This window comes from Schistocerca gregaria, chromosome X (assembly GCF_023897955.1).
Source record: "Schistocerca gregaria isolate iqSchGreg1 chromosome X, iqSchGreg1.2, whole genome shotgun sequence".
Classification (NCBI taxonomy): domain Eukaryota; kingdom Metazoa; phylum Arthropoda; class Insecta; order Orthoptera; family Acrididae; genus Schistocerca; species Schistocerca gregaria.
The window spans coordinates 35,502,981-35,517,472 of NC_064931.1; the positions used below are offsets into that span (position 1 = coordinate 35,502,981).

Below are 14,492 nucleotides of genomic sequence, written 5' to 3' on the forward strand. Positions count from 1 at the left end.
AGTACTAAAAGAAATTTCTGAGATTTAACTTTGTGCAGAATATTACAGAAAGATGTTTGAGATAGCAGGAGATTTATCACAACATAAAAACAATTAAGCACCTAATATTAATACAGCTGCCATTTTCCTTTACATGTACAGTAAGTTGCTGTATACCATTTACCATCATACAATGAGATTTTCACACTTTAATAATAACAGTAATGGTGTCCATGAAATAATCATTTTTATACAACATAAAAATTAAAATCTTAATTAATACTTATTAACCACTGGTAAATACACTGCTAGAAAAAAAATTAGTACACACTTTTATAGGTTTACAATTCATTCAAGATTTATTGTTGCAGCAGTGTATATGGAGTACTCGAAATGATTACATTTACAGATCAATAGCAAAAGGGTTTCTCAGGTACCAGGTATCAATTGATACTGAAGCTCCTGTGTTAGTAAGTGGTGTTGCCTCCATGGGTGGCAATGCAAGCACTGACTCTGGCATCCACGCAATAATACAGATAGTGAATATATTCCTGGGATACATTATGCCACACACGCTTGACCCGTTCACATAGTTCTGAAAGAGTAGTTGATTGTCAAGTCACATGAATCATTTCTTGTCCCGTCATATCCTACATGTGGTTGATTGGAGACAAGTCCAACGACTGTGCTAGCCAGGGAAGTTGTTGCATATATTGCAGGGCACTTTGAGTTCCAAGGGCAGCAATGTCCTAACAGAATGATGCATCACCTTCCTGTTGTGAGAACAACAAAAGTACAGGTCTAACAACATTCAGCATGTACCAAGTGCTAGTTCACATCTCCTCCAGAAACACCAAAGTTGAGCAAGAAATGTAGTATCCCAGACCATAAGGCGTGGAGTGGGACCAGTGTATCTTGGATGAATGCACTCTACAAGACAGCATTCATCACATTTGTGTCCTACATGCAAAGACCATCACTTGCATGCATGCAAAATCTGCTTTCATTGCTTAAGACCACAGTGCACCATTCCATCTTCCAAGTGATTCTGTGATGGCAGCAATCAAGCCATGCACATCAATGCTGCATCTACTACCCATGGGGTATGTGCCATCATCAGATCAAGATAAACATCATCTTTCGAAGTGTACTAATATTTTTCCCTGCTAGTGTACTACAATTCAGACATCCACTGTTAATTAAGTTCAGTAATTTGTTAGTTGAAAAAACTTCTTCAATTTATTTGGGACTTTCACTTTCTCACACAGAAAAGCCACAACATCCTGAGGAAACACATGTAAATGCACAAGTCCATATGCATAAAGAAAGGAGCAGAACAGGTTCAAGAACAGTACAGGCTACTAAAGTAAGTATAAATGAAATGTTAGTAACTTTGTTATAAAAGAGCTACCAATATACAATTCTTTGTCAAGAGTGGAACTTTATATACTACTTTTACTGTCTTTCTCCAAATAATTAAGAGCATAATAAAAATTATACCTTGCTTTGGCACAAAAGAAATGTATATTACTCTATTCATAGTAGCATTTCAGTTTCACTGTTCTTAGTTGTACTTATCAGTGACTTACTTTAAATCTGGAGAATTCAGATAAATCAAAAGATGTGTGAGAAAGACGCTATCACAAGACACAATTAATGTATTGGTAACATAAAAAATTAAATCTTAAAATACTGACCTCAGACAAATCACTTCTCAACAAATCAAGTAGTGATATGTTCTTATACATGTAATTATAGGTCTATCCCACCTTAGAATTGGAATTTATTCATTTCATGTTTCCCTATTTAATGTCAAGCAAATGAAGTCAATTTTTAACCTCCAGAAACTAAAATGTGTTCTGCACCCACAGTACACGAATGCTGTGTATTCAGCGGTGGCAGAATCAAATTATTATATATACAATACATGACAAAGAGAAGAACCGTCTTGATTTTTTCTTTTCTTTGTATACTGACACTCATGCAAGTACAAAATTAAAAGGAAGATACAAATACACATTCTAAAATATCACACAGACCCAACTTCAAAGTACTTGCAAATTTAATTCTTTCAAACACGCAGCTTGATGATAAGTAGTCAACATTAACAACTACAGTGTCACGAAATGCTACAACACTTGTTTGATCATTGTAAATCTAAGAATCACCATGGAGTTCTGACATGTATGGTACACATTAAGAAAAATCATGATATAGAAGAGTGTGCCAGAGATGCAGCTGTTTACAGTGACAAGTTTTCATCTTGCATGGTGGTTCCCTGAAGTGAAACTGGCACTGTGCTTACCATTGTGCTGCCTTTGACTTCCTCTTCTCTCTGATGCTGTCGTCCTTCATCTTTGTCGCCCATTTTATTCACAACAGATTAGTCCCTCTCACCTTTAATAGTTTCAAAAGCTATGGGAGTCTCACATATTTTTACATTTTGTCAATTGACAGTACTAAAAATCTTGCCTTGTGAAGATCAGTTTCATTTATGGTGAAGCACCTAATTAACACTGGACACCATCAACCAATTAGCCAGAGAGCATACCATGTGACAGCAACAGAACATCGAATAATTTGCGATGAGGTAGAGAAAATGCTGAAGAATGACATCATTCAGCCTTCGCAGAGCCCGTGGTCATCACCAGTGGTCCTCATCTGGAAGAAGGATGGCAGTTGGCACTTTTGTGTTCATTACAGGAAGCTTAATAAGATGACTAAAAAGGACATTTAGACTCTTCCACAAATAAACAATACACTAGATTATCTGAAGGGGGCTACATTTTTCTCAACCATGGACATGTACTCAGGATACAGGCAAATCAAAGTAGATGAGACTGATCATGAGAAAACTGCATTCATCACCCCAGAGGGCCTGTATGAGTTTAAGGTAATGCCGTTTGGTTTGTGTAATGCACCAGCAACTTTTGAACGGATGATGGATAATCTTCTAAGTCACCTGAAGTGGATGATGTGTCTTTGTTATTTACATGACAATATAGTGTTCTCAGAGACATTTGATGAACAGGTAAAAAGACTGAGGGCTTTTCTTAAGTGTCTCCAACAAGGTGGACTGAAACTTAATCCAAGAAAGTGTCTCTTTGGAGCAAAAGAAATCTAAATACTTGGACACCTTGTGACAAACAAAGGTGTGTGGCTAGACCCAGAAAAGGTGAGATCTATAATGGAATTTCCTATTCTTGAAAGTATTAGACATATGAGAAGCTTTCCCGGATTATGTTCTTATTACCATCGTTTTATCAAAGACTTTTGTATCAAAGCCAAGCCACTCCAAGAGTTGTTAAAAGCTGATGCTAAATTTATCTGGGATGGTGCTCAACAAGATTCTTTTGATGTACTGTGAAAGGCTGTGATGACTGATCCTGTACTTGCTGTGTATGATGCAAGAGAACCTACAGAACTACACACAAATGCCAGTGGGTATGGGATTGGTGCTTTTTTGGTGCAGATTTCGGATGGAAAAGAGAAGGTTATAGCCTATGCTTCTAGGACACTTACAAAAGCCGAGAGAAACAACTCAACTACAGAAAGAGAATGTTTTGCTGTGATCTGGGCCATATGCAAATTTTGACATTATCTCTATCAAAGGCTATTCACAGTTGTTACAGACCATCATTCACTTTGCTAGTTGACAGGTCTTCAGGATCCAACAGGACGACTCGCCAGGTGGGCACTACGTCTTCAAGAATATGACATTACCCCAGTGTTAAAAAGTTAAATAAAACACCAAGATGCCAACTGTGAAAGACCATCAAGACTTTGATTAAGATAGTGACTGTCACACTGCAATCCAGGATATCTCTGCTGAGCAGAAGAAGGACGCCAAGATATCTCAAATTATGATTACGTTAACTCGATCAGAGGATGTGAAAGGACAATTTAAGGTAGTTAATGGATTATTTTGCAAGAAAAACTTTGGTTAGTTTGGAAAGAGGCGACTACCAGTGATTCCTAAACACATTCACTTAGATCTTCTATAGAAATTCTATGACACACCAGAGACCAGACGTTTCAGATTTATTAAGACATACAATATGATCTGCAAGAGATTTTTCTGGCCAGGTTTATTTAGGAGTATCCGTCACTATGTGTCACATTGCCTACTGTCCACAAACTAATGGGCTTACTGAACACCTTAATAAGTCCTTGGCCGACAAGCTGTCAACGGTCGTCAGTGTTGAGCAGAGCAACTGGGATGAGGTGCTATCTTTCATGATGGTTGCCTACAAAACTGCCAAACAAAACACCACAGGATTTACGCCATTCTTCCTGGTGCATGGGTGTGAGGCAACTATGATGATAGGCACTGTGTTTCCGTTACATCCTGATGATGTGGACAACTACATTGTCAAGCGGTTAACCAAAGCTGAGGAAACTCAGGCGTTAGTTTGACTCCGCACACTGCAGGCTTGAGAAAACAATCACCATAGTTATGACATGAGCTACCACTCTGTTGTTTACCAGCCTGTTGACCTTGTCTGGATCTTTACTCCTGTTTGGAAGGTTGATCTCTCTGAGGAGCTCCTCAGGCGCTATTTTGGACCTTACAAGGTTCTAAGACAGTTGTTCAAAATGGTTCAAATGGCTATGAGCACTATGGGACTTAACATCTGAGGTCATCAGTCACCTAGAACATAGAATGACTTAAACCTAACTAACCTAAGGACATCACACACATCCATGTCCGAGGGAGGATTCAAACATGCGACCGTAGTGGTCATGCAGTTCCAGGCTGAAGCACCTAGAACTGCTCGGCCACTGCAGCCAGCTAAGACAGTTGTCTGATGTTACTTATGAAGTTGTAGATTTTGACCCCGACACAAGATGACAAAAGACCAGAGATATGGTCAAAATCCTTTGAATGAAGCCCTATAAGGATCCTGCAACCAAGAGTAAATTCAAAGCTCCAGTGAAAGGCAACAAGCAGAAAGATGATGAAGAATGTAGCGGCAAGGGAAGTTCTAAGAAGATCACCACTGGGGCAAACATCAATCATTGGGAGTCAGAGTATGCAGGACTGATGACTCGTTCCTGGACTAGGAGGATGTAACCCTGAGTTGCTGTTCTCTTAAGGAAGGAGCAATGTCGCAGTAGAAACTGAGTAGCATGTTTGGCTTAGTGTACTGGTTATGGTACTAGACAGTAGTGTGGAGGGTTGTGAGTTCAAATCTCACATGAACTGTAAAATTTTACTTTTTACATTTGGCTTGAGTACATTCTAGAAGTATCTAGAAATGGCAAGAATCATTGTGCTGTACTTTTCTGTAGCTGTATATATACTGTATGTGTTCTGGCCAGTTGTATGTGCAAGTGCTGAATAAACCTTCATTAATTGAAGTTAGTGTTTATCATTCATCTACTTACACCTTCATCTACCTGAAAATATCAGCACCATTGATGGGTGGCATGGAAAGCTTACTGATAGCAGCACTATAATGATGTTTGCCCATTCATGAGGACACAATTCAACACTGCACTGCACTGCATTGTGAGAGAAACTGAAGCTTGGCTGCTACATCAACCCCTCAGTGCCCTCCAGAGAGCTCACTGGAAAGTGTACTCGCCATCCAGATCTCATTGTGCATATCAACAATGGTCCTGTGATGGCTGGTGGTGATGTTGATGCTGGTGCTAGTGCTGATACTGGTGGCTGGGGTCATGGGCCATCAGACAGTCAATTGTCATGTTGAATGTACAGTAGTTTTATCCTGTTTATGGAGACTGTAGTAGGCTTGTTGTTTACCAATATCTCAATGGTGCAATTTCCTCATTGCAACACCCTGTGGAGTCAAGTGTACTGTGGCTGCAGCTGAGGTCTGACAGCATCTGTGCATAGCACAACATGGCTGCTTGTTGGTAGGTCTCAATGCACATAGATAGAAGGGGTGCCATCCCTTGAAGCTTGGTGAACGTGACATTTTTCCTCAGTTGAAATACAAAGTTGCTGTGATTGAGACTGGGTAACTGCAACAGCTGTGCTTCTTCAAGCTGTCAGAGTAGGTGTAGGGTTTTGACATAAACAAGTCTTGCTGGTGATACATCTAAATTTGATTTACATGTTATATGGAGACTCAGCAATAACATCAGTAATGCTGTCATCCAATCTGAATGTTAGCTCATGATTGCCACTTTGAGTGAGTGATGCCAGCATTCAATCATACCATTACTGGCCAGAGGGTAACTGGTAATCCCATGGTTTCATTAATTTGGAGAACAGGTCCAACTCAAATTGGAGACTGTGGTCTGTCTTTATGAGCAATGGGCACCAAAGTGAGAAATCCAAATTGATGTGAAGACAGACATCACTGTTTTTGCAGATGTGTTATCCACCAGCGTTGCTCAGGCCAGTATGTAAGATGATCAGTCATGGTAAGGATATATTGTCATCCATCAGAAGAAGGTAGTGAACCCATGATTTCTATGTGTACATGTGCAAATAGCACATCAGTAATCTGAAAGTTCCCAATTGGTTTGCTTACTTAATAGTTGTTCTTGCTCCATTGACGTCTGAGACATGTGTGGTTCCATTCACAACAGTCTTTTTCTATTGTTGGCTACATAAAGTGGTGGGGGACTAGACAAACTGTTGATTTAATGCCAGGATGACTTAAGTTGTGCAGGCTGTCAAATGTGGGCTAGTGAAACACTACTGGCAAGAATGGCCTTCAGTTTCCAGCCGAGATATCGCATTATGTTTGGCATCAGTGCTGGGTGCATAGACTAACCTCAGTTTTTGCACTATTGACAGATCACTTAGGTGGTTTAGAAGCTTTTGATCATATTTATGTGCCTCTGTGAGTTGGTCAAAATCCACAGTGGTTGAGCTGTTTGAAGTGCCATAGATAAGAGACAGGCAATGAGCGGCCAAGTTGTCAATATTCAGTAAGTGCCTGATGCTTGTGCTGAATTGCTATATGAAAATGAGTTGGTTATGTTGACAAAGTGAGCAGTTGTTGTAGTCCTGCTGAAATGAGTATATCAGAGGCTTGTGGTCTGTAAAAATTGTGATCTCTCTTGCTTCCAGTTGAGAGTGGGAGTATTTTATTGCCTCATATATTGTGAGGAGTTCCTGATGTTATGTGCTCCATTTCTGCTGTGATGATGACAGGTTATGGGAGTAGAAGGCCAAAGGTTGCCACATGCCCCCATGGAACTATTGCTGAGTGGTCCTGACTACTATTTGACTTGCATCAACTACCAGTGTGAGAGGTACTCCTAATTCTGAATGAGTGGGGAGTGCTGCATCCACTATGCTACACTTTCTAGCTTTAAAGGCCAGACTTGAGCCATCAGTCCAGTGGATAGGCAAAGTTTCCTTGACTTTCAGGCTGGTGAGTACTGTGGTAAGTGTTTATTGTAATGCCACTGAGCTTTGGAGATGTCAGTGATAGAAGTTCAGTATGCCAAGAAAACATTGTAACTCCCTAACAGTGCATGGGCACACGATCTGTAAAATGGCTTCCACCTCTTCAGGCATAGGAAGTCAACTTTTGGAGGAAATTTGGTGCCCTAAAATTTCATTCTATGACTGTCCAATAACATATTTGACGTGTTCAGTACCATACCATGTTTATTTAACCATTCCAAGGCTTGCATCAGTTGTTGCTCTTGTTATTCTGCAGTTGACTAGAAGATGAGAATGTCATCAAAAAATGTCAGCCAGAGGATAGTCCTCGTAGTACCGCATTGATTAACTGCTGTCATATTTGTATGCCATTTTCCAAACCAAGTGTCATATACAGACTCTCAAACAATCCAAATATGGTGATGATTGTGGTTTTTGGAATTACTTCTTCCACTACTGGTATCTGTGTATACACGTTAACACAGTCTAGTACACTAGAAGTTGCCACAACATAATGTGTACTAGTAATTCCACAACAGAGAAATAGGATACTGATCCAGCACCATCTGGGCATTGAGGACACATAATCCCCACACAGATGCCATAAACCATCTTTCTTTGGCACCAGATGTAAGGGACAGGGACTACTGATTAGCTCTATATTTCTCTCTACCTGAATTGTATTAAATTCTGCCTTTGTGATCACTTACTGATCTGGGGCCAGGCATTGTGGTCAACAAGAAACAGGTAGGTTATCTGTGGTCTTGATATGATGTACAGTATAATGACATACCCCTTCTGGCACTACTGGGTTTCATGTTAAGGGCATAAACTGCTGCAGTAGGCATGCATGCTCCCCCAGCTATCTGCCTGCACAACTTTGGCTGACTGCACCACTGCACAGCAATGGAAACCCGAAGTAGCCAGGCTGGTTATGCCATCCACCATCTGCACATTCACCATATCCAGTAGCAGGAGGTAATATATCAACAGATCAGCATTGATGATGTGCTCAGTGATATACATGTTTTTAAAATTACACATGAATCCTCATCACAACCCAAAGTCTAATTCCATATGGTTTGTGCTAGAAGTTGCTACTGAAGAGCTGTTCACAGGGGACAGGTGGCAGAAGGTTGATGGTCTACAACAACAAAGCAGTCTACAGGGAAAGACAGACATATATAACCAAGTATCCACTAGAAACCTGTAACAGACTTCCGATCACTGTTAAAAAGGTGCTGAAATGATGCTTGGCAATTTGAAGCAGCACTTATTTCTGGCCATTGCAGGCATTTGGGTATGTGCAAGAGGATGTGCATTTGTGTTCCTGGACCTCAAATATTCTGTGATACCAGCAGACTGAGTGCTGTTCTTGCCCAGATATCAAGAAGGTAGCAAAAGAACAACTTCTAGAACTCCAGTAGTACCAAATTCTGTCCCTGCTACAAATATGTAAAATACAGTACAAGCTACTGCAGGACCTGATTCTGATCACAAGTGTAAATAGAGAGATGTGTCTGTACACACTGGGGCAAAGTTCATAAAAAGCATGAGTGAATAAGAAACCAGTAACAAGAAAAGAAACCTGATTTGTTTAGCCACAAGTGTCTGTACAGTATCTAGCCTCAAATTTAGTGGCATCATGAAAAGAAGGTCAGTAAGTAATAAATGTACCAGCAAGGTAAACAATATGATAGTCCTGAGATATTACCACAGATCAAAGAAAATTTCTAAGTGAAAACTGCCTATGAAAAGATGGTCTGCATTTAAATAGACTGAAGTCTGTAATATTCAACAGGATGATTATTGTTGCCAGTGAAATTATCAGATTGAATGGAAAGTAATATAGCCTGAAGAGGGTGAAATAATAAATATGCCATCTGAAAAAGCTAAATGTAAGCATTGGAACTACAGCAAAAAAACTCGAGTATAGAGAAGCATTATATAACACTAATTTCACGACAACATGGTAGGCCTAAGCCCAGTAATTAGAAAACAGAAAAAAGATTCTGAATCCCAAAGGAAAGTGCACAAATAAGCCATCCTGAAAACTGATCCTTGACTATGTTGTTCCATCAGAATTTGTAGTCTTTATACAATAAATTAATAAAATTATAAACAGTTTGTTAGTCTTGTATCAGCTCATCTTTATGTCTGATATTAAATGCTTCACCCTTTTGTATTTATGTGTGTTTACCAAAACTTTTTCAAGGGGTTCCAGCAGACCCAACTTGCACTTATTGACTGTACTGTTGATTCACTGTGGACGTGTTTCCTAAGCTTTAGGAGTTCCGATATGTAACATTTTTGGGTACTGGTATATTTTTCTTTGAAAATGCATAACCCAAATTACTTTTACACTACACATAGGTGATGGATGTTCTTCCTGAGCTTAACTAACCTAAGTGGTGGTTCTAACCTAACACTTTTTTTCCCAGTGAGTCAAATATGTTGCTATTGTTATTTTATTTGTGTTGGATTTTGTGAAACCTGCAGCCATTAATGACAGTTAGTGAACAATGCAACCAGCTACAAATACTTCTTAAGCGTTTTATTTGGTTGATATTGTTTTAATTGGACAACAAGAATCAAAGTCACCTCTGTGGCAGAGTGGTGAGCACAGATGGCTGCTAAGTGGAGGACCCAGCTTCGAATCATGGTACTCCTGAGGATTTTTCTTTGGTGGAAGGACTGGTACAGGGTACACTCAGCCTTGTGATACCAATTGAGGAGCTACTTGACTGAGTAGTAGCGGCTCCACGATCTGTAAAGTTTGAAAAATGGATGGGAGAGTGATGTGCTGACCTCATTCCCCTCCATACTGCATCCATGTGACACAGTGGCCAGTAGACAGCCCTTTCACATCATGGACAAGGACCACACTTTAATAAGAGTCAAAATGCTTCAACAGAACTGAATAGAATTAATTCCATTTATTATTTGAGACTTCTAACTTGTAGACACTCAAAATTCTTTCTAGTTAGTGTAATTTTGAGTGTGATTACATTCATAGTGATTAGGCTTTGTTACTGCTGAATATTTTTACCATTTCAGGAGGATCCACATTGAGTAATCAGTTGCTAACAATAATGATCAGAGTAGTGGAAGTCTAGGTTACTATCTTGTTCATATTTGCTAACTATTATGTAGTCTATCATACTTGAAGTTAAATCTGTTATTCTGGTGTCTGAAATTACTACATGACCCAAGATTTGTCAGTCTTCTGCAAGTACTTCCACTAATTTAGGCTAATTGAAGCACTACCAAGACAGAAACAAGCACATTTAATCTCAATAATAAAATGGCAATAAATAAACCTGGACTTATTTCATGAACAAAGAGCTAACATACAACAACAATTCAAAACATCTAGTATATGGTATCTGTACTTGACAGAATACTCATCCTCAGATATACCTAGTCAAGAATAGCTCCCAAATTCAGAACAAAGTGTAGTATTGTAAATAAATTTTGTGGAATGACAGAGTATCATTAGCATCAACATTAAGAACATCTAGTCTTGGACTGGTGTAATCTATGGCAGATTACTGCATGCTCCTCTCATTCAACAAAGCTTGTGCTGTATTTGTTGAGTCACAGCTAAATAACATGATAAAAATTATTACAGGAATGCTAACAATGCACTCAAACTTTGAGACTGCCTGTACTTAGCCACACAGCATTTTCACCACTCCAGTGAATGTAATCTGTCATTAGTGAATTTAAAAATCTATCTGAGAACATGGGGGTTCTGATCCATAATGACATCACCACCATCAATAGGAATAGACTGAATTCCTGATGTCCCCTTCAGTGTATAGCAAAGGAGCTCAGTAGGAATGAAGAGAGTATGAATTATCAATGGATGATATCATTGTAGTCTGACACTATAAATGGATGGCACAAGATACCCATAATCTCAGTCAGTCCTTCAGCATTTGAGGATCTCCCCTCTACTGCATAGGAAAGGATGAACCATGGGAGATACACAACCTCACAATGGAAATGCTGACCAATGCCCTGCCCATGTGTAACTGCAGTGATGAATGAAAAACTATTGTACATGTCATCCAGATGTGCCCATGATCAGTATTCTCTGTGAATATGGAGGAGTTGGTAATGGCTACTAAGGACACTATTGCATTAATTATAAACTTGAAACTGTTTCTGTAATTATATAATATCTTGTAAAGCCCAAATGTAAACTTTGTAAAATATAGATGAAAACATTTCCTCCACTTTTTGTTTTGTGGTAGTATGGAGACTCGTATTTGGGAGGAATGACATTCTGTTGTTTTCATAAATTTTCTTTGATAGGATGCTCCAGTTTTCTTTACCCATTGTTTCCAATTTTCATCTGTTATCCATCTTTAATGATCTTAGTATGCACTTGGCATTAAATGCTAATTTCCCTACCCTTCTTTCAGTCTGCTCATTTTAGTTGCCTTATTGCATTATGCTGTAACAATAATATCGTAGCATAATGATGCTGTGAAGTTCCTTACATATACCAAATTAATGTAACAGGAAAATTTAAGATTTTATAAGACTACTTCTACCACACATAATTTTTATATATACAAAAATAGTATAATGTATGTCTTGTAGATGTGAAACTAAACCATTTTGCAACAGTAAGGAAAGCATAATAAGAGTAATGATAATAATAATAATAATAATAATAATAATAATAATAATAATAATAATAATAAAGATTTTATTGTCTTTAGGCCATTACAGCAATTGACAACGTCAAATGAAGTTACAATTTATAATACAGTGTAATAAGGTATTGACTACTGAAATATTTTAGCTTATATTACAATAAATGTACAGTGGGTCATCTGTTGGATTACTGCATTTTACAGTTCAAGAATTCATTGATATCATAGAATGGGTGGGCAATAAACCATTCATGCAGTCTTTCTTTGAATGTATGTTCAGGAAGATCCTGTATAGCACGTGGCAGCTTATTAAATAGTTTGTGCCCTGTGACTTCATAGCTATTTATTGATTTTGAAAGTCTGTGGTAAGGTGTGTATATGTGTTTCATGCTTCTTGTGTTGTAACAATGTACATTTTCTCTACGTTTCACATCTTGTAGGTTCTTCTTTGTAAAGATTAAGACATAGTGTATATAAGGGTGTATTACTGTCATAATTTTTTGTTTAGTAAACAAGGGCTTGCAGTGAGCTTCATGTGAAGAATTTGTAGTTATCCTAATGGCTTTATTCTGCAATAATAGGATGTCATGTATATACAGGGTTTGCAGTGAGCTTTATGTGAAGAATTTGCAGTTATCCTAATGGCTTTATTCTGCAATAATAGGATGTCATGTATATGACTACAGTTACCCCAAAAGATAATGCCATAGGATATTATACTTTGGAAAAATGCAAAATAAGATGATCTGATGTATGTTTCAGGTACACAATTTCTGAGTTGCCTTAATAAATAAATTACTCTAGATAGCTTACTACTAATATAGTTTACATGTTGGGCCCAGGATAACTTTTTGTCTAAATAAACTCTCAGGGATTTAACAGAACTAGGGTCATCAGATAGTGGCTTGTCTCTTAGAGTGAAGATTATCTGCTGAGTTTTATTTTCATTTAGCTGGAAACCATATGCTCTGAACCAATTTGCTGCATGATTGAGTGTATTTTCAGCACAGGTTTTAGGATAATTATGATTGTTACTGCTATGAAGAAAAGTTGTATCATCTGCGTACAATACAGTGGTGGATCTAATAAATGAGGGGTGGTCATTGATCATTATCAGAAACAGGAAGGGCCACAGTACAGATCCCTGAGGCACACCTACTTTCTGGTTTGATAATTGCGTCTCCCATTTCTTTCACTGAATTAATAAAAAACTCATTGAGTGTTTGTGGTGGGATGTTAATTTTGTCTTTTTTATTATCTGTGGCAGCACTGTAAATTACGTTCCAAGCGGTTTTGCATTTATTGGTGGAATTATGTATGCTGTTTGCATTGTAGGTTTTTTTGGCTTGCAGGATGGCTTTTTTTTTTTTTTTTTTTTCAAACCTGCATTCCACATAGGCTGATTTGGCACAGTCAGACTTCATACTTTTGTATATGTTGTACAGAAACAAAACTTGTTTCTTTAGTTCTGTCAGCCGTTTAGTGTACCATATATTTTGTCTATTTTGAGATCTGGATTTGTGGCTGCTGTCCATTATTTTGATTTTCTTTATGGGAATACTATGGTTAAAAAGTGTCAAGAATGCATTAAAAAAATCTATCAAATATTATTTTGGCTGGCAGGTCATTACTTGATGTGTAATGTCCATCGACACTACAATGGCCAAACCAGTCTCTGTCAGCAAGGGAATTACGAAATGTGTTAATTTTATCCTCAGTTATGGGTCTGGTAATCACAACTGTTGGGACAGGTCTCTTTGCATTGCTCCTATTGAGGGGAATTTGACTTGCATAATGCTACTTATTGTGTGTGTGTGTGTGTGTGTGTGTGTGTGTGTGTGTATGTGTGTGTGTGTGTGTGTGTGTGTACTGTAGTGGGAGTAGGAAAGGGGGTAGGCAGCTTGAGGAAGGGGTCTATGAAACTAATAAAAATAGAGTAAGGTACTACTTTTTTGAATATAATATTAAAGTATACCAAACAGCATAGTCCGAACTGCTGGAAAATTATCTCTTTTCACCTGTAGAACATTAACAAAAGTAGTGAGAAGGCCCACAAAGATATGATATTATTTTCCACTGGTCCCATTGGATTACATAGCTTGCAGATATATACATGTCATACACTACTCACCAAAATTGTAGAATTAACATGTACATCTAAGTGAATTAATGTTTCTGAAGTTATATATTGCAAAATTCATAATCTGATACATTGCTTTCCATAGATCCCTACATGAAGGAGAACCTTCAGGGATATGGATCAGATCAAGATAAGGATTAAATCTATTCTTGCAAACTATTTCACTTTGTTACATAATCCATTACACTGTAAAATTCCTCTTGCACTAAGTAGTGTTCCAGTACCTATGGAAAAGTTTTCTCATTGCAAATGTTCCATATGTTTATGCATGGAATTTTCATTGTATTTAGTCAATGTATTTGAAGAACTTTCAATACATACAGTATGCATAACAATT

General features: G+C 38.1%; 1 protein-coding gene across 1 annotated transcript in view; it reads left to right on the forward strand.

Annotated features, from left to right (window-relative positions):
• Positions 1–1,049: 1,049 nt before the first annotated feature.
• Positions 1,050–14,492, forward strand: part of LOC126297405 (protein piccolo-like) — an 80,216-nt gene continuing 66,773 nt past the window's right edge. Inside the window, exons 1-2 of the mRNA XM_049988162.1 lie at positions 1,050–1,082; positions 1,184–1,345. Coding sequence (XP_049844119.1) covers positions 1,050–1,082; positions 1,184–1,345 — 195 coding nt within the window. The remainder of the gene's footprint in view (positions 1,083–1,183; positions 1,346–14,492) is intronic.